Source organism: Rana temporaria, chromosome 8 (assembly GCF_905171775.1).
Source record: "Rana temporaria chromosome 8, aRanTem1.1, whole genome shotgun sequence".
Taxonomy (NCBI): domain Eukaryota; kingdom Metazoa; phylum Chordata; class Amphibia; order Anura; family Ranidae; genus Rana; species Rana temporaria.
In genome coordinates this window covers 13,859,921-13,883,549 of record NC_053496.1, presented here as the reverse complement: position 1 = coordinate 13,883,549, position 23,629 = coordinate 13,859,921, and the positions used below count along the sequence as shown (strand labels likewise).

General features: G+C 46.5%; 1 protein-coding gene and 1 long non-coding RNA gene across 3 annotated transcripts in view; one reads left to right on the top strand and one right to left on the bottom strand.

Moving 5' to 3' along the window:
* Positions 1–23,629, bottom strand: part of LOC120946689 (alpha-2-macroglobulin-like protein 1) — a 192,339-nt gene that overhangs the window by 34,543 nt on the left and 134,167 nt on the right. For both annotated transcript variants that reach the window (XM_040361317.1, XM_040361318.1), the window contains exon 30: positions 5,172–5,377. In XM_040361317.1, coding sequence (XP_040217251.1) covers positions 5,172–5,377 — 206 coding nt within the window. The remainder of the gene's footprint in view (positions 1–5,171; positions 5,378–23,629) is intronic.
* Positions 413–1,555, top strand: LOC120946690. The gene is made up of 2 exons (XR_005750780.1): positions 413–649; positions 963–1,555. It is a non-coding gene; the product is annotated as an uncharacterized LOC120946690 (long non-coding RNA).

Below are 23,629 nucleotides of genomic sequence, written 5' to 3'. Positions count from 1 at the left end.
ACACATTCAGGTGCCTTTGCTGAGTGTTAACCAGGACGGATGTCCAGCGTGGCCGCACGCCGTTGCATCCTCTGAGATTCCTCCGTGTTCCAGCACAGTTACAGGTATGCATACCCCTCTCCCATGCAAACTTTGAAGTTACTCTTGACCATTATGCTCTTATTAAAAAGCGTTTTTTCCTCTCCTTAACAGCTGACTGTTTTCCTCTCTGGGGTTTTTTTCTTTTTTTCTCTTATTAGCATAATCCTCATCACTGCCGCAGTGCCATCTAGTGGCAGTTTTTGAGTTAACCCCCATTCCAGTCTTCAAACCTATGTTCCAGCTAAGGTAATAGACTTCAGCGCATCAATACATTTTTTGATCCAAAAAAGTCTTAGTGTGTAATTACAATGTTTGTCATTGTGAGGCTCCCTTAGATGGCAGTCTTTGTGCAGCACACATTCTCTTTCTCTTTTTCTCTTTTCTTTTTTATCAATTTTATTTTGGATTGAGAGTATATTATATTATATATCTTTTGACTTTTTGCAGTTAGGAGAGGACCTTTGCGGACACTTTGCCAGCTGTTGTCCTCATATTGCCTCTACCATTGTGCGCTTTTTGGTCCTTTGAACTGTTCCATTCACGCCCAGGTTTTCATACTTTTCACAAGGTATGTAATACCAGCAAAACGTTATTATCTTTCTTTATCAACCAACACACTACCTGATATGGTGAACTATAGAATAAGTATATTGTGTGTTTGTCATACCACTTTTACTGAGAAACTAAATAATCTTCAGTTTGGTTGCCGACTGAATAATTCAGTTGGTTAAACCATTTCTTTGATCATTTTCCACTTACCCACACATAGTGGTCTCTGTCATCCACACTCATTTATAGTATTTTTCTTTTTTCTCTTTTTTCTTATCATATGGTTCCATTTAGTTATGGACTTATTATCTATGTTTATCATTCATTTATAGATACCCCAACTAGTTCTAATTTGCCCAATGGTGCATGATGAATGTGGGTATAACCTATAGTACCAGACTCCACCTCATAAGGTAAAGGGTCTGATTACAAGTTGCATCTTGGACGCTGTTGAGCATTCTTCAAATCTACCAAAGCACCGTTTATCGGTGAGTACTATAGTCATGGATATATGCATTTCTAATTGCTCAGAGGCCTTTATGTATGTTTATAAACGCCTTATATGTAATAGCATTGTATTGCACCTCTGTATATTTGTATTTGTAATGACAACACTATATTGTCTTTTAACACCCAGAAGCTCCCGAAGAAGCGACGACGTCGCGAAACATGTCGAGCTGAACCCCATTTTAACCAGAACTCATCCTGTACCATCTTTTCGAAGCTACAACGCCACCCAGCGCCTATAGTGTATTCTATACATCCAGCCCTGTGGCTATTAGCGGTGTCTTTAGAAAGTGATAGGATTTGAGCTCTTTTGTGTACTTTATTGTTCATTTTTTTCTTTTTTTTTTTATTATTTCGAGCAATTGTCCTGTATATCTATGTTTTGTATTGTCTAAATTAAAATATTTATATTCTTAAAGTTCGGTGCCTACAAAGTCCAATCTCTCTCGGTCTTAGACTTATTGTCTTTTTCTACATACCTATATAACTAAGGATGTGGCACCTTTATACTAAGGGGTGTTTGATTACCACCCTAGGGCAATCGTAATTCTAAATACAATTACATGAGTCAAGCAGCCATCTCCCCAAGAGCCCCGTCCCTGTGCACCATCCGAAGCCTGGCCCAACACTGATCACATGACTGCCAATCCGGTGTGCTCACCAGGCACTGTGCGCAGGACTCGGGAGCAAAACTGGGCTGGTACTATAGTCAGACAGACTCAGTACTGTACTGTACTGCACTGCACTGCAGGGTCCGTGGCCGTCGGCCAACTCTATTCTATTGCAGGCACAGGACATTCCGGTCATTCCGTCTGGTGGAGACGCAGAGTTATAAAAGCCTGATGGCATTGGCTGTCCCACAGTACGTCGTGCCCAGCCGCCACTACTTTTCCAGACGAGCCATCCCTTCACAACCAAGTGGGGGACAAAATCAGGTGTGCACTGCCCAACGCCATCTGTGGCAAGCTCCACCTAACTACGGATACGTAGACCAGTAAGCACGGTCAGGGACGTTATATCTCCCTAACAGCATACTGGGTAAATGCAGTGGCGGCTGGGCCTGAGGCGGATAGCAGTTTGGCGCATGTCCTTCCACCACCGAGGATTGCAGGGCGCTTCAGTTTGCCTCCTACTCCGCTTCTTCATCCTCTACCGCCTCCTCATCCGGTCAGCGTAACACATTCACCACCAACTTCAGCACAGCCATGGGTAAACGCCAGCAGGCAGTTTTAAAACTTTCCTGTTTGGGGGAAAAACCACACACCGCGCAGGAGTTGTGGAGGGACATGGAACAACAGACCGATGAGTGGTTGGCGTCAGTGAGCCTCAAGCCGGGCCTGGTGGTGTGCGATAATGGGCGAAATCTCGTAGCAGCTCTGGGCCTAGCCGGTTTGACGCACATCTCTTGCCTGGCGTATGTGCCGAATTTGGTGGTGCAGAGGTTCCTTAAAACTTACCCCGATATGCCACAGCTGCTGCAGAAAGTGCAGTCCGTCTGTGCGCACTTTCGGCGTTCTCACCCTGCTGCTGCTCGCCTGTCAGTGCTGCAGCGTAACTTCGGCCTTCCCGCTCACCGCCTCATATGTGACGTGCCCATAAGGTGGAACTCCACCTTGCACATGCTGGCCAGACTGTGCGAGCAGCAGTAGGCGATAGTGGAGTCTCAGCTGCAGCACGCGCGCGAGTCGCTCTGCAGAACAGAACCACTTCACCACCAATAACTGGGCCTCCATGCGAGACCTGTGTGCCTTGTTACGCTGTTTCGAGTACTCCACCAACATGGCCAGTGCCGATGATACCGTTCTCAGCGTTACTATCCCAGTTCTATGCCTCCTTGAAAAAACGCTTCGGGCGATGATGGAAGAGGATGTGGCACAAGAGGAGGAGGAGAAAGGAGGAATCGGGATCATTTCCAAGGCTTTCACAAGTGGCTCCGAGGGTGGGTTCCTGCACCAACAAAGGCCAGGTACACAATTGTCCAGCAAGGGCACAGTTCTGGAGGATGACGAGGTGGAGGATGAGGAGGAGGAGATGGAGGAGGAGGAACCATGTTCACAGCAGGGTGGCACCCAGACCAGCTCATGGCCATCACTGGTGCGTGGCTGGGGGGATACAGAGGACACAGACGATACACCTCCCACAGAGGACAGTTTTTCGTTGCCTCTGGGCAGCCTGGCACACATGAGCGATTACATGCTGCAGTGTCTCCGCAACGACCGCCGTGTTTCCCACATTTTAACAGGTGCTGATTACTGGGTGGCCACGCTGCTGGATCCCCGTTACAAGGACAATGTACCGTCCTTAATTCCCTCACTGGAGCGTGATCGCACGATGCGCGAGTACAAGCGCACGCTGGTAGACGCGCTGCTGGTGGAATTCCCACCTGACAGCGGGGGCACAGTGGAAGCACAAGGCGAAGGCAGAGGAGGAGGAAGAGGTTGCCAACACAGCCGGGGCACTGCCAGCACCTCAGAAGGCAGGGTTAGCATGGCCGAAATGTGGAAAAGCGTTGTCAGCACGCCACAACAACCAGCACCACCAGCTGATATGGAACATTTTAGCAGGAGGCAGCATTTCACCCACATGGTGGAGCAGTATCTGTGCACACGCCTACATGTACTGAATGACGGGTCTGCCCCCTTAAACTTCTGGGTCTCCAAATTGGGCACATGGCCTGAGCTTGCCCTTTTTGCCTTGGAGGTGCTGGCCTGCCCTGCGGCCAGTGTATTGTCTGAACGTGTATTTAGCACGTCGGGGGGCGTTATCACAGACAAGCGCAGCCGCCTGTCCAGAGCCAATGTGGACAAGCTCACGTTCATTAAAATGTACCAGGCATGGATCCCACGGGACTTGTCCATACCTTGTGCAGAATAGACACTTTTACCGGCCTTACCCAGCCATTCTTGTATTTTTGATCTTTCTCACTCTTTTGGGGTGTACTACCCTAATTTAAAAAAATAAATAAATTAAAAACAAAAACCTGTGTTGGCTACCTCATCCTCCTCCACCGCCGCTTCCACCTACACCGCCACATCCACCGTCACCTCAGCCTCCTACTCCATATGGACCTCGTCCTCCTAGGTCAAGATTTTTTTTTATGTATTTTATGTTATTTTAAGTTATTTCCCTATCCACATTTGTTTGCAGAGTACTTGCCATGCTCTTACCAACATTTTGCTGCCATTTGCAGCCCTCTAGCCCTTTCCATTACTTTTTTAGAGACATTTTAGTACTCAAAAGTTCGGGTCCCCATTGACTTCAATGGGGTTCGGGTTCGGGGTCAAGTTCGGGTCCCGAACCCGGACTTTTTTCCGAAGTTCGGTCGAACCCGAACATCCAGGTGTCCGCTCAACTCTAGTGGGTACCTAGGGTAACAGATGTCTAGCAAGCAGCCAGTTGCAAGCTTATGCCTGTTGCAGGTGAAATGGCCTCTAGCAGCGAGGCATAGCAATGGGAGTGGAGGTGCACTGTGGGTCTCATTTTGCTACTGGGGAATTGTAGTGGAAATGCTGGACAAGTGGAAATGGACAAGGCTCAACGTGTCCCTCCTAAATGCAAGTTATGGGGAAGGTGTACCTGTCACAGGAACCCCAGAGTTAACTGGAGAACAGCTACGGTGCAAGTGTACACAATGTACTTTCATCTCTAAAAGTAGAGACCACCTTAAGGTTGAGTATTCCCCCCACTGCAGCCTCAGCCTTGTCCCACGGCATTGATGAAAACGGCACAAGAGCAAATGTACCTTATGTGTAGAGCAAAGTTAACCCATGACAGGTGCCTATCGTGGCCCAGAAGAACCCATCTCGGGGTAGGCCTCTCATGTGACACTGGATTGTCGCCCAATGAGGAGGGAAACATGGAGGATGTGACAACCACCCTACCATGGCTACAAGTGTGTTTTAGGCAGGAGGTTTTGATTAGCCCTGAGACTGTCTGGGGATTTTGGAGCTACTTGTCTCTTTTACGTGAGGTAGCTCTACCCTCAGATGGCCATTGGTGTACCACATCATGGACACACTTTTTTTATCTGTTACCTGTGTAGATGAGAAGCCTCCATAGGGGTTCTGGTGTTTACATAGCCAGTTGACAATCTCATTAGCTTTGTCCAGATCAGGATTAGGTTGAGACAGCAGAGCCAGTAAGACATAGGCACCAATCTCCACCTCTAAAGATGCAGCTCTGTGCCAGTATGGGGCATCAGAGGAAGGAGTAGACTTGTGTTCCCAGTGTAGCTGTCCTTCTATAAAAGAGTAAAAAACAAAAGCTTACACTAATTTAAAATAAATATATGAACAGTCTCCCAAACCAAATTGTATTTATTGGACAACGTATAATTTCTATGTAGCAGTCTTGGACTCTCTCACACAACTGTTCTGGAGAGAGAAAGTGATCAGGTAGGTTACAATACCATCTCTGACTGATATTGTTTGCTGATCACCCCTTGCCTATATAACAGCTGTCAAAGCCAAGAGACAGCAGTCGCCGGGAGGTCTCCAATGAAGGTGGAGCCTTTTTAATTTTTTCTTTTTTTCAGGCGGCATGATGGATGTACATCACGGGCCCCCCCTGCCCCAATGAACCCCCCCCCATGTTGAGGGCATGTGGCCTAATATGGTTCAGGAGGCGGTGACGCTCGTTCATCCCCTCCATTTCCTGGCCTGCCAGGCTGCATGCTCGGATAAGGGTCTGGTATGGATTTGGGGGGGACCCTGTGTCATTTTTTTTATTTTGCCGTGGAGTTCCCCTTAAAATCTATGCCAGACCCAAAGGGCCTGGTATGGATTTTGAGGGGGGACTCCAAACTGTTTTTTTCTTAATTGTGTCTTAGGCCCCATACTCACGACCAAACATGTCTGCTGAAACTGGTCCGCAGGCCAGTTTCAGCAGACATGTTTGGTCGTGTGTGGGCGCGAGCGGGCCGAATTCCAGCAAACATTTGCCCGCCGGGCCTTTTCCCAGCAGACAAATATTCCTGGACTTGTTTTAAAACAGTCCGCTGGAATTCTGCCCGCTCGGACATGTACGGTCGTCAGTACAGACCTACCGTACATGTCCAGGCGCCCGCCGTCCCTCGCATGCGTCGAATGACTTCGACGCATGCGTGGAAGCATTTTAAAGGCGGGCCGCCCACGTCGCCGCGTCATTGTCGCGGCGACACCGCGGACACGCCCCGCGTATTGTTTACGCGCGGACTTCTGTACGATGGTGTGTACAACCATCGTACAGAAGCCCTCTGGCAGACATGTATGGTGAAAACGGTCCGACGGACCGCTTTCACCATACATGTTTGGTCGTGAGTACCCGGCCTTAGGGTTCCCCTTAACTAATTCAGTACACTGTATTACATACTCTGTGCTGCATTATATACCACACCAATATTTAAAATGGGGCCAAAATACATCCCTGGGAATTGCAGAACAGTTAGCCTAACATCAATTGTATGCAAGCTCTTGGAGGGGATGATAAGGGACTATATACAAGATTTTAGTAATGACAACGGTATCATAAGCAGTAATCAGCATGGATTCATGAAGAATGGTTCTTGCTAAACTGTCAGGGATATTGGGGTTAAAAATAATTAATTCCTAAGGCCTATGCATATCATATTTTTCATATGTCTTCATGAGCAGCTTAGGGGCCATCTTGTTCAGAATTATTTTTTTAGGAGGTTAAATTAAAGGGGTTTTAAGGGTTTGTTTTTAATTTCTAAATAGGTTCCTTTAACCCCCTCAGCGGTATTCCCGAGTCTGGCTCGGGGTGGAATTTCAGAACCAAAAGCGGTAACCCCGAGCCAGACTCGGGATCGCCTCGCAGTGTCCACAGGCAGAGTTTACTTACCTTGTCCCTGGATCCTGCGATGCCTCCCCGCTGTATGATCGAGCTGTGTCTTTTCGCTCGATTCACAGTGCCTGTGTGCCGCCAAGCTCCGTTCCCTGCGACGTTACGACGCACGGGGGTGGAGATCGGCGCCAAATTCAAAAAAGTAAATACACACAATACATACAGTATACTGTCATCTTATAGATTACAGTACTGTATGAAATACACACCCCCTTTGTGGGATATACTAAAACATTTAATGTGAAAATGGCTTAATGTAGCTTAACGAGTAATAAAGTGCCTAAACCTCAATCAATTGCCCTGAAACTTTGCACAGCCTAAGATCTCAACATTCCAAACCTATCCTATAAGTTTCGTGATATTTAGTGTTCCACGAGGCAAACTAGGGACATTAAGCTTGTTTTTTTAGGAGCTTAATGTAGCTTAACGTACAAAAAAGACCTTAAATGTTAACTAATCTCCCCCAAACTTCACCCTATAGAAGGCTCTATCTATGCCAACATATTCTGAAAATGTCAGCTCATTTGGGTTATCGCACCAAAATTTATTCACAATAAGCTATATTTTACAATGCTAAAACAGAGCTTAACGTACCATAATGTACCTTAACCTCAATCAATTGTCTTGAAACTTTGCACATCCTAGGATCTTAACTACCCAAACCTATCCAAGAAGTTTTGTGCGATTCGGTGTCCCACAAGGCAAACTAGGGACATTAAGCTTGTTTTTTGGGGAGCTTAATGTGGCTTAACGTACGAAAAAGACCTTAAATGTTAACCAATTTCCACCAAACTTCACACAATAGAAGACTCTATCCATGCCAACATATTCTGAAAATTTCAGCTTATTTGGTTAATCACACCAAAAGTTATTCACATTAAGCTATATTTTACAATGCTAAAACATTTAATGTGAAATCGGCTTAATGTAGCTTAACGAGCAATAAAGTGCCTAAACCTCAATCAATTGCCCTGAAACTTTGCACAACTAAAGATCTCAACGTACCAAACATATCCTATGTGTTTAGTGCGATTTGGTGTTCCACAAGGCAAACTAGGGACATTAAGCTTGGTTTTTTGGGAGCTTAACGAGCAAAAAAGTGCCTAAACCTCAATCAATTGCCCTGAAACTTTGCACATCCCAAGATCTCGACCTTCCAAACCTATCCAATGTGTTTCATGTGATTTGGTGTTCCACAAGGCAAACTAGGGACATTAAGCTTGTTTTTTGGGGAGCTTAACGTACAGAAAAGACCTTAAATGTTAACCAATTTCCCCCAAACTTCACACAATAGAAGGCTCTATCCATGCCAACATATTCAGAATTCAGCTCATTTGGTTAATCACACCAAAAGTTATTCACATCAAGCTATATTTTACAATGCTAAAACATTTAATGTGAAATTGCCTTAATGTAGCTTAATGTGGCTTAACGAGCAAAAAAGTGCCTAAACCTCAATCAATTGCCCTGGAACTTTGCACATCCCAAGATCTCGACCTTCCAAACCTATACAAGAAGTTGCCAGTGATTTGGTGTCCCACAAGGCAAACTAAGGACATTAAGCTTGTTTTTTTGGGAGCTTAATGTGGCTTAACGTACAAAAAAGAACTTAAATGTCAACCATTTTCCCCCAAACTTCACACAGTAGAAGACTCTATACCAACATATTCTGAAAATTTCAGCTCATTTGGTTAATCACACCAAAAGTTATTTACATTAAGCTATATTTTACAATGCTAAAACATTTAATGTGAAATTGCCTTAATGTAGCTAAATGTGGCTTAACGAGCAAAAGAGTGCCTTAACCTCAACCAATTGCCCTGAAACTTTGCACAGCCTAAGATCTCAACTTTTCAAACATATCCTATAAGTTTCAAGCGATTTGGTGTTCCACAAGGCAACTAGCAACAACTAGCGTTTTTTGGGGAGCTTAACGTACTTAATGGTAACCAATTTCCCCCAAACTTCACACAATAGAAGGCTCTATCAAGGGCAGATCCAGAGTCTAGTCTCGGGAGGGGCACTGCCAGAAAATAAGGTGTTGCTTACAGAACTCAATTAGGTGTCCGGTGTGTCCGCTGCAATGTTGCAGTACCGCTAAAAAGTCAATGATCGCCGCCATTACTAGTAAAAAATATTTAAATATAAATGCCATAAATCTATCCCATAGTTTGTAGACGATTGTCAGGGACTGAAGACATGGTACAAGAGATGGTCAGAGACTGCAGATGTGGTACAAGAGATGGTCAGAGAATGCAGACATGATACAGGAGATGGTCAGAGACTGCAGACGTGGTACAAGGGATGGTCAGAGACTGCAGACATGGTACAAGAGATGGTCAGAGACTGCAGACATGGTACAAGAGATGGTCAGAGACTGCAGACATGGTACAAGAGATGGTCAGAGACTGCAGACATGGTACAAGAGATGGTCAGAGACTGCAGACATGGTACAAGAGATGGTCAGAGACTGCAGATGTGGTACAAGAGATGGTCAGAGAATGCAGACATGATACAGGAGATGGTCAGAGACTGCAGACGTGGTACGAGGGATGGTCAGAGACTGCAGACATGGTACAAGAGATGGTCAGAGACTGTTAACATGGTACAAGAGATGGTCAGAGACTGCAGACATGGTACAAGAGATGGTCAGAGAGTGCAAACATGGTACAAGAAATGGTCAGAGACTGTAGACATGGTACAAGGGATGTCAGAGACTGCAGACATGGTACAAGGGATGGTCAGAGACTGCAGACATGGTACAAGAGATGGTCAGAGACTGCAGACATGGTACAAGAGATGGTCAGAGACTGTAGACATGGTACAAGGGATGGTCAGAGACTGCAGACATGGTACAAGAGATGGTCAGAGACTGCAGACATGGTACAAGAGATGGTCAGAGACTGCAGACATGGTACAAGAGATGGTCAGAGACTGCAGACATGGTACAACGGATGGTCAGAGACTGCAGACGTGGTACAAGGGATGGTCATGGTACAAGAGATCAATGCAGCCTCATCAGTGCCCATCATTGCAGCCTCACTGTACATATGAATGCAGCCCCACTTTTGTATATTAATGCAGTCCCACTTTTGTATATAAATGCAGTCCCACTTTTGTATATAAATGCAGCCCCACTTTTGTATATAAATGCAGTCCCGCTTTTGTATATAAATTCAGTCCCACTTTTGTATATGAATGCAGTCCCACTTTGTCTATGAATGCAGTCCCACTTTTGTCTATGAATGCAGTCCCACTTTTGTCTATGAATGCAGCCCCACTTTGTATATTAATGCAGCCCCACTTTGTATATTAATGCAGCCCCACTTTTGTATATGAATGAAGCCCCACTGTGCATGGCACTCACCATGGCATTGCCTCGATCACACACAGCAGGTATCTCCTCTCCCGAAGTGTGTCATGGAACAAACAGGAGCTGTAGGTCTGTGTTCGGCAGGGCAGTGTGCTCTAGCAAGGTCCCCCCCTAGACGGGCTTGTGTGATAGTTCCATCTACTATCACACAAGCAGGTCTAGCAAGGCAGCACAGCCGAACACAGACCCAGCTCTCACACACAGCGAGAGATGCCCGGTGTCATACACGCAGGAGAGAGGGGGAGTGCTGCAGTCAGCTACAGCTCAAAGCAGCCTCAGGACAGGCAGCCTACCGGACTGGGCCAGTCCGGCCCTGGTGATGAGAGAGACAGACTCGGCAGCGGCAGCTGCAGGCACCGCAAGGCAGTTTTTTTTAAAAAAATGCTTGTTTTAAAGCCAATGTGACATGATTGTCTCGGGGGGGGGGGGGTCAATTGCCCTGTTGCCCCCCCCTGGATCCGCCGTTGGGCTCTATCCATGCCAACATATTCTGAAATTTCAGCTCATTTGGTTAATCACACCAAATGTCAGTCACATTTTACAACCCTAAAACATGTGGCTTAGTGTAAAAAGAGCATAATGCAGTGGCGTACTAAGTCGGGGGCGGGGGGGGGCGTGCCACACCAGGGGGTGTCAGGCCGGTGCCCCCCTCCGTGACTGAAGACTTGGCAGAGACAGCGGGCAGCATGGCGTGGTGACAGGGAGGCAGCCTAGGTAACACACAGCAGACTGAAGCCGCCTAGCTTTGCAGGGGGGGTGCGAGCCGCACCCGAGTGATACCCATCCCATCGGCAGACCCGGGACCCGGCCGCAAAGATCCCCTTCTCTCGTGGCCGTGCTGCGGCTCTGATAAGTCTCGGCTGTGACTGTCTCGCAGTCACCCAGCCGAGCAGAGTGAAGCCGTGCCTCCTCCCCCTCCTCCGTGTAGTCTACAATTGCTGTGTGTGCAGCACGTGGCGCGCTGATCATCTGAGCCGAGCGAGGTGCATTACGGGTCTGAAGGGGGGGGGGTGTCTGCACTGTTTTAGGGGGGTCTGCACTGTAGGGGAGGCTGTATTGTAGGGGGGCTCTGTATTGTAGGGGGGGCTGTATTGTAGGGGGGAGGGTCTGCACTGTAGGGGGGGTTGTTTTGTAGGGGGGAGGTCTGTTTTGTAGGCGGGACTGTTTTGTAGGGGGGGTCTGTATCGTAGGGGGGTCTAAAAAAATTGGGCTAACTTTTACTGTTTTGTTATTTTTTAATTATTGCGCAAATACCGTGCGAGGCAAAAAGTTGCAATGACTGCCACTTTATTCCCTAGGGTGTCTGCTAAAAAAAATATATATAATATTTGGGGGTTCTGTGTAATCTTCTAGCAAAAAAATTATGATTTTTATATAAAGGAGAGTAGTGCCAGAATAGGCCCGGTATGGAAGTGGTTAAGCTAAATGTCAATCATTTCCCTTGTGGGAAACCAAAATCCATAAAACTTTCAGGATAGGGTTGGGAAGATTAAGGGCCCTTTCACACGGAGCGGATCAGTAATGAGCGGGGATCTCTGTAAAATCCCCGCTGAGCTGGCAGCTGACAGGGCGGTCTCCGCACACTGTGCAGGGACCGCCCTGTGTTTCCTCCGCGTTTCTTTCATCTGCAAATGCGGATCTTTGCGGAGGCGGACAAATTACGGGTGTCAGCAGATGTTCATCCGCTGACACCCGTAATCACATAGGGACCAATGTATGTCCCGTTTTCATCCGCAAACGGACGGATGAAAATGCGGACATACGGTCCGTACGTGTGAAAGGGCCCTTAAACTTTGGTTGTGCAAAGTTTCAAAGCTATTGATTAACCACTTTAACATTAACTGACAACTGCATGGTCGTGCGACGTTGTACCCAAACAAAATTGACGTCCTTTTATCGCACAAATAGATCTTTATTTTGGTGGTATTTGCTCATCACTGCGGTTTTAATTTTTTGCGCTATAAACAAAAAAAGAGCGAATTTACTTTTTGCTAAAATAAATATCCCCAAAAAATGTTTTATAAACAATTTCTTCATCAGTTTAGGCCAATATGTATTCTTATACATATTTTTGGTAAAAAAAAATAGCAATAAGCTTATATTGTTTGGTTTGGGAAAAGTTATAGCGTTTACAAAATAGGGAATAGATTTATGGCATTTTTATGGAATTATTTTTTTTTGCTAGTAATGTCAGTGAGCTGATTGGACACTTTTGACACTTTTCTGGAACCATTGACATTTATAAAGTGATCAGTGCTATAAAAATGCTCTAATTACTGTGCAAATGTCACTGGCAGAGAAGGGGTTAACACTGGGGGGTGATCAAGGGGTTAAATGTGTCCTTAGTGTGTTTCTAACTGTGAGGGGATGGGAATGACAAGAAGGGGAGCCAGATCTTTGTTCCTCCTTAGTAGGAATAGACAATCTGTCTCTCCTCCCCTGTCAGAACAGAGATTTGTGTGTTTACACACACAAATCCCCATCCTGGCTCTCATGCCTGCAATTGCTGGTTACGGTGGCGAACGCGCCTGCTGGCCATGCGCATTGGGTCCCTCACCGTGCAGTGGGCACACGCCTGCTATGGCTCTTAAAGGACATTTCTTCAGTGTTGTCACATGAAAAGATAAAATATTTACAAAAATGTGAGGGGTGTACTTACTTTTGTGAGATACTGTACCTCCTCTGTACAGTGTTTTTTTCACAGAGCAGTTCTGATCCTTCTATTCTCAGTTCCCTCCCTGGCGCTCCTGGCCGCTCCCTCCTGCCAACTGCCCCCACAGCAAGCAGCTTGCTATGGGGCACTCGAGCCGAGCCGCCTCTCTCTTCTCCATCTGTCACTTGGCTCTCGGGTGGAGGCGCCGCCATCTTTGGTAAGGGAATCAGGAAGTGAAGCCTTGCAGCTTCACAGCCTGGCTCTTTACTGCGCAAGCTCGAGTCGCTCTGCGCGATCCCACTGGTCCCTGCTGTCTTCTGGGACCTGTGTGTCTCCCAGAAGACAGCGGGGGGACGGAGGAGGCGCCGGACATGGCGTAGATATCCGCGGCTACTGCGGCTATCTATGCCCAGGAGTGGGAGCAAAATACCTGTATTAGACAGGTATCAGCTTCCCCCTCCCCCTGAAAGGTGTCAAATGTGACAGAGTGGGGGAGGATTCCGAAAAATGGAAATTCCATTTTTATGTGTAACTCCGCTTTAAGATAACACCGTAATACATACAATTTTTATTTAAGGTCAAACAAGGCTTTCTTTCTGTGAATATTGTCCTGCAACAATATTTTTTTTTTTTTTGCAATCCTTAGACAATTTAATGTAATAAAACTAAACAAAAGGCATTTTTTTCAGCAGTAAATATATGTATAAAGTTGTAAAAAATATTAATAAGCAAAGCAAACAACAACCCAAAAAATAAGTTTAACTATTAGATAAATAAAAAAGAAAAGAAAAAAATATAGAATATAGAGTTAATCAGTGCTGATTAGAGAAAACTAAAGGGTTAATAAGGGGTTCAACAGAGGAACGTTTAATTGGTTGTGGTTGCTTTAACTCTCTTCACATGCAAATCAAAGTTCATCCCTATATAGGTTCAGAACACAGAGCATTACAATTGATACAATGTTTCAATGTAACTTTCTGTGAAGTGTTTGTTGATAAACTTTGTCAGCCTGCTTCTTTTTTTATTTATTTTGACAGCTGCTGAATTGTTGGGCACTGAGACAGGGAAGGGCAAAATATAGCTTAAAGCGGGGGTTCACCCTATCGACCAAAAAAAAAAATATTTTTTTTCTTTTACCTTAAAATCAGGCATTGTAGCGCGAGCTACAGTATGCCTGTCCCAAATTTTTTACCCCCGTACTCACCTTGTAGTCGTCCATCGAAGATACCGGGGAATGGGCGTGCCTATGGAGACGGAGGATGATTGACGGCCGGCTCTGGCGCGTCACGCTTCTCCGGAAATAGCCGAAATAGGCTTGGTCTTCACGACGCGTGCGCATAGCCTGTGCGCAGGCGCCGTGAAGAGCAGAGACCTACTCCGGCTGTCTTCGGGGAGAGTGACGTGCCAGGGCCGGCCGTCAATCATCCTCCCTCTCCATAGGCACGCCCATTCCCCGCGGGAGCCGAAACCTACGATGTCGGATTACAAGGTGAGTCCGGGGTTAAAAAAATCGGGACAGGCATACTGTAGCTCGCGCTACAATGCCTGTCTCGATGGTAAAATGTGTCGGGGGGGTGAACTACCGCTTTAATGTGAATAACGTTTGGTGTGATTAACCAAATAAGCTGAACTTTTCAGAATTTGTTGGCATGGATAGAGTCTTCTATTGTGTGAAGTTTTGGGGAAATTGGTTAAAATTTAAGGTCTTTATTTTGTACGTTAAACTAAATTAAGCTCCTTAAAAAAGGAGCTTAATGTCGCTAATTTGCTTTGTGGAACACCGAATCACACAAAACTTCTTGGATAAGTTTGGGAAGTTGGGATCTTGGGCTGTACAAAGTTTCAGGGCAATTGATTGAGGTTTAGGCACTTTTTTGCTCATTAAGCTACATTAAGCAAATTTCACATTAAATGTTTCAGCATTGTAAAATATAGCTTAATGTGAATAACTTTTGGTGTGATTAACCAAATGAGCTGAAATGTTCTGATTATGTTGGCATGGATAAAACCTTCTATAGGGTGAAGTTTTGGGGAAATTGGTTAACATTTAAGGTCTTTTTTGTACGTTAAACTCTCAAAAAAACAAGCTTAATGTCCCTAGTTTGCCTTGTGGAACACCAAATCGCACTAAACGCATAAGATAGGTTTGGAATTTTGAGATCTTAAAGCGGGAGTTCAACCATGTATTAATTTTTTTTTTCTCCCCTTAGATTCCTGCTCGTTCGGTCTAGGGGAATCGGCTATTTGTATTAAAATATGATCCGTACTTACCGTTTTCGAGCTGCATCTTCTTCCGTCGCTTCCGGGTATGGGTCTTCGGGAGCGGGCGTTCCTTCTTGATTGACAGTCTTCCGAGAGGCTTCCGGCGGTCGCATCCATCGCGTCACTCGTAGCCGAAAGAAGCCGAACGTCGGTGCGGCTCTATACTGCGCCTGCGCACCGACGTTCGGCTCCTTTCGGAAAATCGTGACGCGATGGATGCGACCGTCGGAAGCCTCTCGGAAGACTGTCAATCAAGAAGGAACGCCCATTCCCGCAGCCCATACCCGGAAGCGACGGAGAGGATGCATCTCGTAAATGGGTAAGTACTGCACATATTTTAAAACAAATAGCCGATTCCCCTACAGAAAACGAGCAGGAATCTAAGGGGAAAAAGTGCCCTCTAAGGGTGAACCCCCGCTTTAAGCTGTGCAAAGTTTTAGGGCAATTGATTGAGGTTTAGGCACTTTTTTGCTCGTTAAGCTACATTAAGCCAATTTCACATTAAATGATTTAGCATTGTAAAATACAGCTTAATGTGAATAACTTTTGATGTGATTAACCAAGCGAGCTGAAGAATATGTTGGCATGGCTAGAGCCTTCTATGGTGTGAAGTTTTGGGGAAATTGGTTAACATTTAAGGTCTTTTTTGTACGTTAAGCCACATTAAGCTCCCCAAAAAACAAGCTTAATGTCCCTAGTTTTCCTTGTGGAACACCAAATTGCACAAAACTTATAGGATAGGTTTGGAAGGTCGAGATCTTAGGCTGTACAACATTTCAGGGCAATTGATTGAGGTTTAGGCACTTTTTTGCTCGTTAAGCTACATTAAGCTACATTAAGCCAATTTCACATTAAATGTAAAATTGGCTTAATGTGAATAACTTTTGGTGTGATTAACCAAGTGAGCTGAAATGTTCAGAATATGTTGGCATGGATAGATCCTTCTATGGTGTGAAGTTTTGGGGAAATTGGTTAACATTTAAGGTCTTTTTTTGTACGTTAAGCTCTCAAAAAAACAAGCTTAATGTCCCTAGTTTGCCTTGTGGAACACCAAATCGCACCAAACGCATAAGATAGGTTTGAAATGTTGAGATCTTAAGCTGTGCAAAGTTTTAGGGCAATTGATTGAGGTTTAGGCACTTTTTTGCTCGTTAAGCTACATTAAGCCAATTTCACATTAAATGTTTTAGCATTGTAAAATACAGCTTAATGTGAATAACTTTTGATGTGATTAACCAAGTGAGCTGAAGAATATGTTGGCATGGCTAGAGCCTTCTATGGTGTGAAGTTTTGGGGAAATTGGTTAACATTTAAGGTCTTTTTTGTACGTTAAGCCACATTAAGCTCCCCAAAAAACAAGCTTAATGTCCCTAGTTTTCCTTGTGGAACACCAAATTGCACAAAACTTATAGGATAGGTTTGGAAGGTCGAGATCTTAGGCTGTGAAAAGTTTCAGGGCAATTGATTGAGGTTTAGGCACTTTTTTGCTCGTTAAGCTACATTAAGCCAATTTCATATTAAATGTAAAATTGGCTTAATGTGAATAACTTTTGGTGTGATTAACCAAATGAGCTGAAATTTTCAGAATATGTTGGCATAGATAGAGTCTTCTATAGGGTGAAGTTTTGGGGAAATTAGTTAACATTTAAGGTCTTTTTTGTACGTTAAGCTCTCAAAAAAACAAGTTTATTGTCCCTAGTTTGCCTTGTGGAACACGAAATCGCACAAAACGCATAGGATAGGTTTGGAATGTTAAGATCTTACGCTGTGCAAAGTTTCAGGGCAATTGATTAAGGTTAAGGTACTTTATTGCTCATTAAGCTACATTAAGCCAATTTCCCATTAAATGTTTTAGTATTGTAAAATATAGCTTAATGTGAATAACTTTTGGTGTGATAAACCAATTGAGCTGAAATTTTCAGAATATGTTGGCATAGATAGAGTCTTCTATTGTGTGAAGTTTTGGAGAAATTGGTTAACATTTAAGGTCTTTTTTGTACGTTAAGCCACATTAAGCTCCCCAAAAAACAAGCTTAATGTCCCTAGTTTGCCTTCTGGAACACCAAATTGCACAAAACGTATAGGATAGGTTTGGAAGGTCGAGATTTTAGGCTGTACAAAGTTTCAGGGCAATTGATTGAGGTTTAGGCACTTTTTTGCTTGTTAAGCTACATTAAGCCATTTTCACATTAAATGTTTTAGTATGTCCCCCCCTTTGTGCCTAGTGGTCTGCCCAGTGCCCTACATGTTCTTTTATATAATAAAAACCTTTCTTTCTCCCTGCAAACTGTAGATTGTCCATAGCAACCAAAAGTGTCCCTTTATGTCAAAAATGGTTTTAGAGCAGCTAGAAAACAGCGATAATAAATTATAATCACTTGCAGAATTGAGCGATAGCGATTTGTGGGGAAATTCGTCAAACAATAAAAGTAATGACAGCGACGATTCTGCAACTGAGCAAATTTCAGTGTTTTTGATTTGATTACATTATTGAATCATTTTTATTATAATTACATTATTATTTGTTATAATTATTTATAGTTATTATATTAATAATTTATTATTTTGTTTTTCAAACTTTATCATACCTGAGATGTCTACTAGACTCTTGTTTGGACAGATTTAAGTGAGTTATTCCTAAGGCCCCTTTCAGACTGAGGCAGGAGCTGCGGTGGCGGTATAACGCCGCTAAAAATAGCGGCGCTATACCGCCGGAATTGCCGCGGGTATCAGCCGCTAGCGGTGCGGTATTAACCCCCGCTAGCGGCCGATAAAGAGTTAATATCGCCCGCAATGCGCCTCTATATAGGCGCATTGCGGGCGGTATTGCCGCGGTTCCCATTGTTTTCAATGGGAAGGAGCGGTGAAGGAGCGGTATACACGCCGCTCCTCTCACCGCTCCAAAGATGCTGCTGACAGGAGATTTTTTTGTCTCCCGCCAGCGCATCGCCTCAGTGTGAAAGCCCTCGGGCTTTCACATTGAGTCTGCAGTGCAGGAGTTTTTCAGGCGGGATAGCAGCGCTATTTTTAGCGCTTTACCGCCTGAAAAACTCCTCAATGTGAAAGGGGCCTAAGAATTGCAGACCTACAATGTAAAATGCCAAATTTCCATGCAAAATAATGGTACCGCTTTCAGCACCTAAAATCTGAAATAATCATATCGCCAGGGAGGTTAAGCTGGTGCATTGTTAGTTCACTTACCCTTTCCTTCGATTTCCCTTCTAAATATTTTTTTTCTTTGTTTTCTTTGTCTGAATTTCTTGCTTCCTGCTCCTCCTCAGTAAGCTGTTCTGACTGACTTTCCACGGCTCAGATGATGGTGGAAAGCTTACTGAGAAGAAACAGGAAGTGAGAAATTCAGACAAAGAAAAAAACATTTAGAAGGGAAATCGAAGGAAAAGGTAAGTGAACCAACAATGCACTAGCTTTAGGCCGGATTCACACTAGTGCGGTGCAAATTTCAGCTCTCTTATCTCTGCAGAGAGATAAGAGAACGGTTATTTTTTTAACATTAAAGCGGGAGTTCACCCGAAATTTTTTTTTTAACCTTAGATTGATGCTCATTTTGTCAAGGGGAATCGGGTAGTTTTTTTTTTAATCAAAGCTGTACTTACCGTTTTAGAGATAGATCTTCTCCGCCGTTTCCCGGGTATGGTCTTCGGGACTGGGCGTTCCTACTTGATTGACAGGCTTCCGACGGTTGCATCCATCGCGTCATGAGTAGCCGAAAGAAGCCGAACGTCGGTGCGGCTCTATACGGCGCCAGCGCACCAACGTTCGGCTACTTTCGGAAAATCCTGACGCGATAGATGCGACCGTCGGAAGCCTGTCGGAAGCCTGTCAATCAAGTAGGAACGCCCACTCCCGCAGCCCATACCCGGAAGCGGCGGAGAAGATGCATCTCTAAAACGGTAAGTACGGCTTTGATTAAAAAAAAACTACCCGATTCCCCTAGACAAAATGAGCCTCAATCTAATGTTAAAAATTAACATTTCCGGGTGAACCTCCACTTTTTTTTTTTTTTTTAACAACAAGGTTGGTCTTTATTGGGTCAAAATATAAAAAAAGAACATATACAAAGCAACGGGTTACAGTGCATACATGACTGAACGGAGAGATTACATGTAGAAAGCAATACAGAGCAAAATGAGATCAGATCAAAAGAACTGTATCTAATTGTGGATTAGGTGAACGCTACAGGACTGCAGTACTTATCCCAGGCGGGGAATGGAGGGGGGAGGTGGTGAAAAGGGGGGGGCGGGGAAGGCAAGGGGAAAGGGGAGAGGGAGGGAGGGGAGGGGGGAAGGCAAGGGGAGGGGGGAGAGGCGGAGCAGAGAGGGGGGGGAGGGGACGAGGGGGGGGGGGCACAAGGATATTTGAGAGCCCCCCGACAATCCCACTGGTTCCATCAACTCTATCAAAGGAGGTCCGTCCATGGTCCCCACACCCGTTCAAACTTGGATGGGCAACCCCTGCTCAAATACGTCATTTTATATAGAGGAAGAACAGCGTTGACCGCGTCCATCCACATTCCCAGAGTAGGGGGAGCCCTGGATGTCCATTTAATCAAAATAACCTTCTTAGCATAGAAAAACAGCAGGGACACCAGCAACTTAGTAAACCTGGGTCTTTGCTCATCGTCCTGCACCCCCAGCAGAGCAAGCTCTGGGGCAGTGGGAAGACTGAGTTGTAGGCGGACGTTAACCGTCTCAAAGACCGCGGACCAATAGTCCGAGAGTTTGGGGCAGGACCAGAACATATGCATGTATGTGCCTTCCGAGGTGCAACACCTCGGGCAATTTGGGGAACGCTGCGGATAGACCCCATGCAGTCTCCGGGGAGTAAAGTAAACCCTATGCAGGAACTTAGTTTGTATCAACTTATCCCTAGAGGAGATCACCAGCTTATAACTGTCTTCGAAACAATCATCCCATGTCTCCCTATCTAAGGACGGAATATCTCCCACCCATTTCCTCCACAGGGAATCCATCTTAGGGGAGTCTTTAGTAAGAAGCGTAAAGTATAAGGAAGACAGGGTCTTCGTCAGTGCGCTCTGAGCCAGCAACTCCTCCACCACATCCGCCTGGAGAACAGGCGGAGCAGGGAATTGTGCCCTAAAGGCATGCCGCAGTTGAAAGTAGCGGAATAGCATCCAGGGCGGCAGGCCAAAGCGCCCCGACATAGCCTGAAAGGAGAGGAGGGAGCCCCCCGAGACGATATCCCGTAGCACCCTGACGCCCCGTCGGGCCCACAGTTGTGGGTCAGGCACCGCACGGAAGTGAGCGAGCGCAGGATTACCCCACAGCGGGGTAAAGGGAGACCAGCGGCCTGGACACAGGAAACGTCGCCTGGCCCTGCCCCACACCCGTAATGTAGTTCTCGTCGGACTCGGCAGCGCGGGGTACGGAGACGGCCCTCTGTAGAGCAGATTACTGAGTTCAGTAAGGGAACCGATTATCGCCGCCTCGAGGCAGACGGCCGCATTAGCTCTGGACTGCTCTAGCCACCATCGCGCCGTAACCAGTACCGCGGCCCAGTAGTAGATCAGCAGGTTGGGCAGGGCCAACCCCCCAAAGCTAACCGGCAATTGGAGGGTGGACCTGGCCAATCGAGGGGTAGAACCCCGCCAGAGAAATGAGCCAATGCAGCCATCCAGATTCTTGAAAAAAGAAGGGGGCACCCACACAGGACAGTTCCGAAACAGGTAGTTGAATCTAGGGAGGAAGATCATCTTCAATACGTTAATCCTACCAAGGAGGTTTAACGGCAGATTGCGCCAACGCGTACAGTGGTCCTTCAGGCGTCTAACCACCGGGCTGAGATTAAGCCGGTCGAAGGACTGAAGGTCCCGGGAGACCCCGATCCCCAAATACGTGAACTCATCCACCCACTGCAGCGCCGTCGATGGGGCCATCTCCCTAGCCTTAGCGTCCAACGGGAATAAAGCAGACTTAGTCCAGTTGATGCGTATCCCTGAGTACTTTCCGAATTCCTCGAATAGCTCCAAGGCAGCCGCCAAGGAGTCACACGGATCCCGGAGGTAAAGAAGAGTGTCATCTGCGTACAACGATATTTTCTCCTCCAGAGGGCCAACCCTAAGACCGACTATGCGGTCCGATTCCCGGACCAACACCGCCAAGGGTTCCAAAGCCAAGGCGAATAAGCTGGGTGACAAGGGGCACCCCTGACGGGTCCCCCTCTGGAGGAGAAAGTAGTCCGACAGAAAGTCATTCACTCGAATCCTAGCTTTAGGGGACTTGTATAACATCTCAAGCCACTGCAGAAATTTAGGTCCTACACCGAATCTCCTCAACACTGCCCATAAGTAACCCCACTCCACAGAGTCGAAGGCCTTCTCAGCATCTAGAGAGGCCACGACTCGAGTCCCTGCATTGCTGTGGGCAGTAGATAGGTTAAGGAACAACCGACGGATATTGATGTCGGTACCCTTGCCCGGCATAAAACCCGTCTGATCCACTTGAACCAATGATTCAATCACCGCCCCGAGCCTGATAGCCAAGATTTTTGCAAGGAGTTTAGCGTCTGCATTGATCAGGGAGATAGGCCTGTATGAGCCACACTCCTCCGGGTCCTTACCAGGCTTGGGCACCAGCACAACTATCGCCTCTGACATAGATTCCGGGAGGGTCGACACAGAGAAGGAAGCCTGCAGCATAGCGTTGAGTCTAGGAGCAATAAGCTCCTGAAACACAGAGTAGAACTCTACAGGGATCCCATCCGGCCCAGGTGTTTTCCCGGACTGCATGGAGTGCAGGGCAACCTGCACCTCCTCCAGAGTAACATCCGAGTCCAACTGGGCACACTGCGCCTCAGTTAAGGACGGAAGTGGTATCCGGTCCAAGTACCGACCCAGATCAGAGACATCATACTGCACCCTAGAGGAGTACAGGGTCCGGTAGAACTCCAGAAACCGGGCCCCGATATCCCTCGGCGACGTGAGCAACTCCCCCGTACTGTCCCTCAGCCTGCAAACATGTGTCATCGGCCGCTGTCCCTTGGCGAGCCAAGCTAACAGCCTACCATTCTTGTCCCCATATTCAAAGACTCGTTGGGCACTCTCTAGCATAGATTTTTTAGTGAGATCGACTCTGATCAGGGAGAGATCCCTGAGGGAGATCTGCCAGGGCACATAATGTTCCGAGTCAGGAGAGCGAACATATTCAGCCTCCTGAATCCTAGCTCGCTCCTCAAGGTCCCTCAGAGACTGCATGGCTCCCCGTTTCCGCACCGCAACTCGAGCCACAAAATCACCCCTCAACCAGGCCTTAAAGGCGTCCCACCCCACCAGGGGATCCACCGAACCCTCATTATCCAACCAATAAGTACACAAGGCCTCCGGCATCTCCTCCTGAATGTCTGGGTCCATTATCCAATACTTGGACAGCCGCAGTAGCCGCACACCAACCTCCTTGGATAGCTGGATCGTGACAGAGAGCGGGGCATGATCTGAAATACCCCGAGATAGTATCTCTGCATCAACCACCCTCCGCAGCAGACCATGGGAGGCAAATGCCAGGTCGATGCGGGACATGGTTCGATACGTGCTCGAAAGGCACGTATATCCCCTGGTGGAAGGATGCACATGTCGCCAGACATCTGTCAGATGGAATGCAGATGCCCAGTCGGCAAGTCCCTGCTGCCTAGGGCCGGAAGCCCGGAGTCTGTCTAGGTCCCTGGACATCACCAAGTTAAAATCCCCCGCGATGAGCACATCCTCCACATTGTACATGGTAACCTGCTGCATGAGAGAGTGAAGCATGTCCAGATCTGCCGGAGGGGGCAGATACACCCCCACAAGCACAAAAGGAATAGCAGAGATCAAGGCATGTAGGAGTACATACCTGCCACCCGGGTCCAGTTTCACGTCCAGAAGCTAAAAGGGCAAGGATTTATGCACAAGAATGCTAACGCCCCTGGCGTAATTGGAGTAGGGTGCATGATAGTGCGCACCGACCCATGCCCTCTTCAGACTCAGGATTCGGGAGCCCATCAGGTGCGTCTCCTGTAATATACACACATGCGGGTGGAGTTTCTTCAAGTGGTTAAGCACCAGAGAGCGCTTAACTGCTGAATTCAGCCCCCTCACGTTCCATGAAATCACCCGACAATTAGTCATAGGGGGGGGTTAGATAACCAAACGGAACCCGCCCTCCCTGGAGCACGATCAAGCCCAACGCGGCGGGGAGAGGAGCCCCTCGTCCCCCGCCTCGCCAGGGCCGAGGAGTAGAGCCCATCAAGAGCAGCATCGATGCCCCCGTTACTCGCAGCAACTCAAATACAATATAGTGACCCAGACCAACCAAAATAAGAACAGTAACAGTAGGGAAATAACCCAAGAAAAA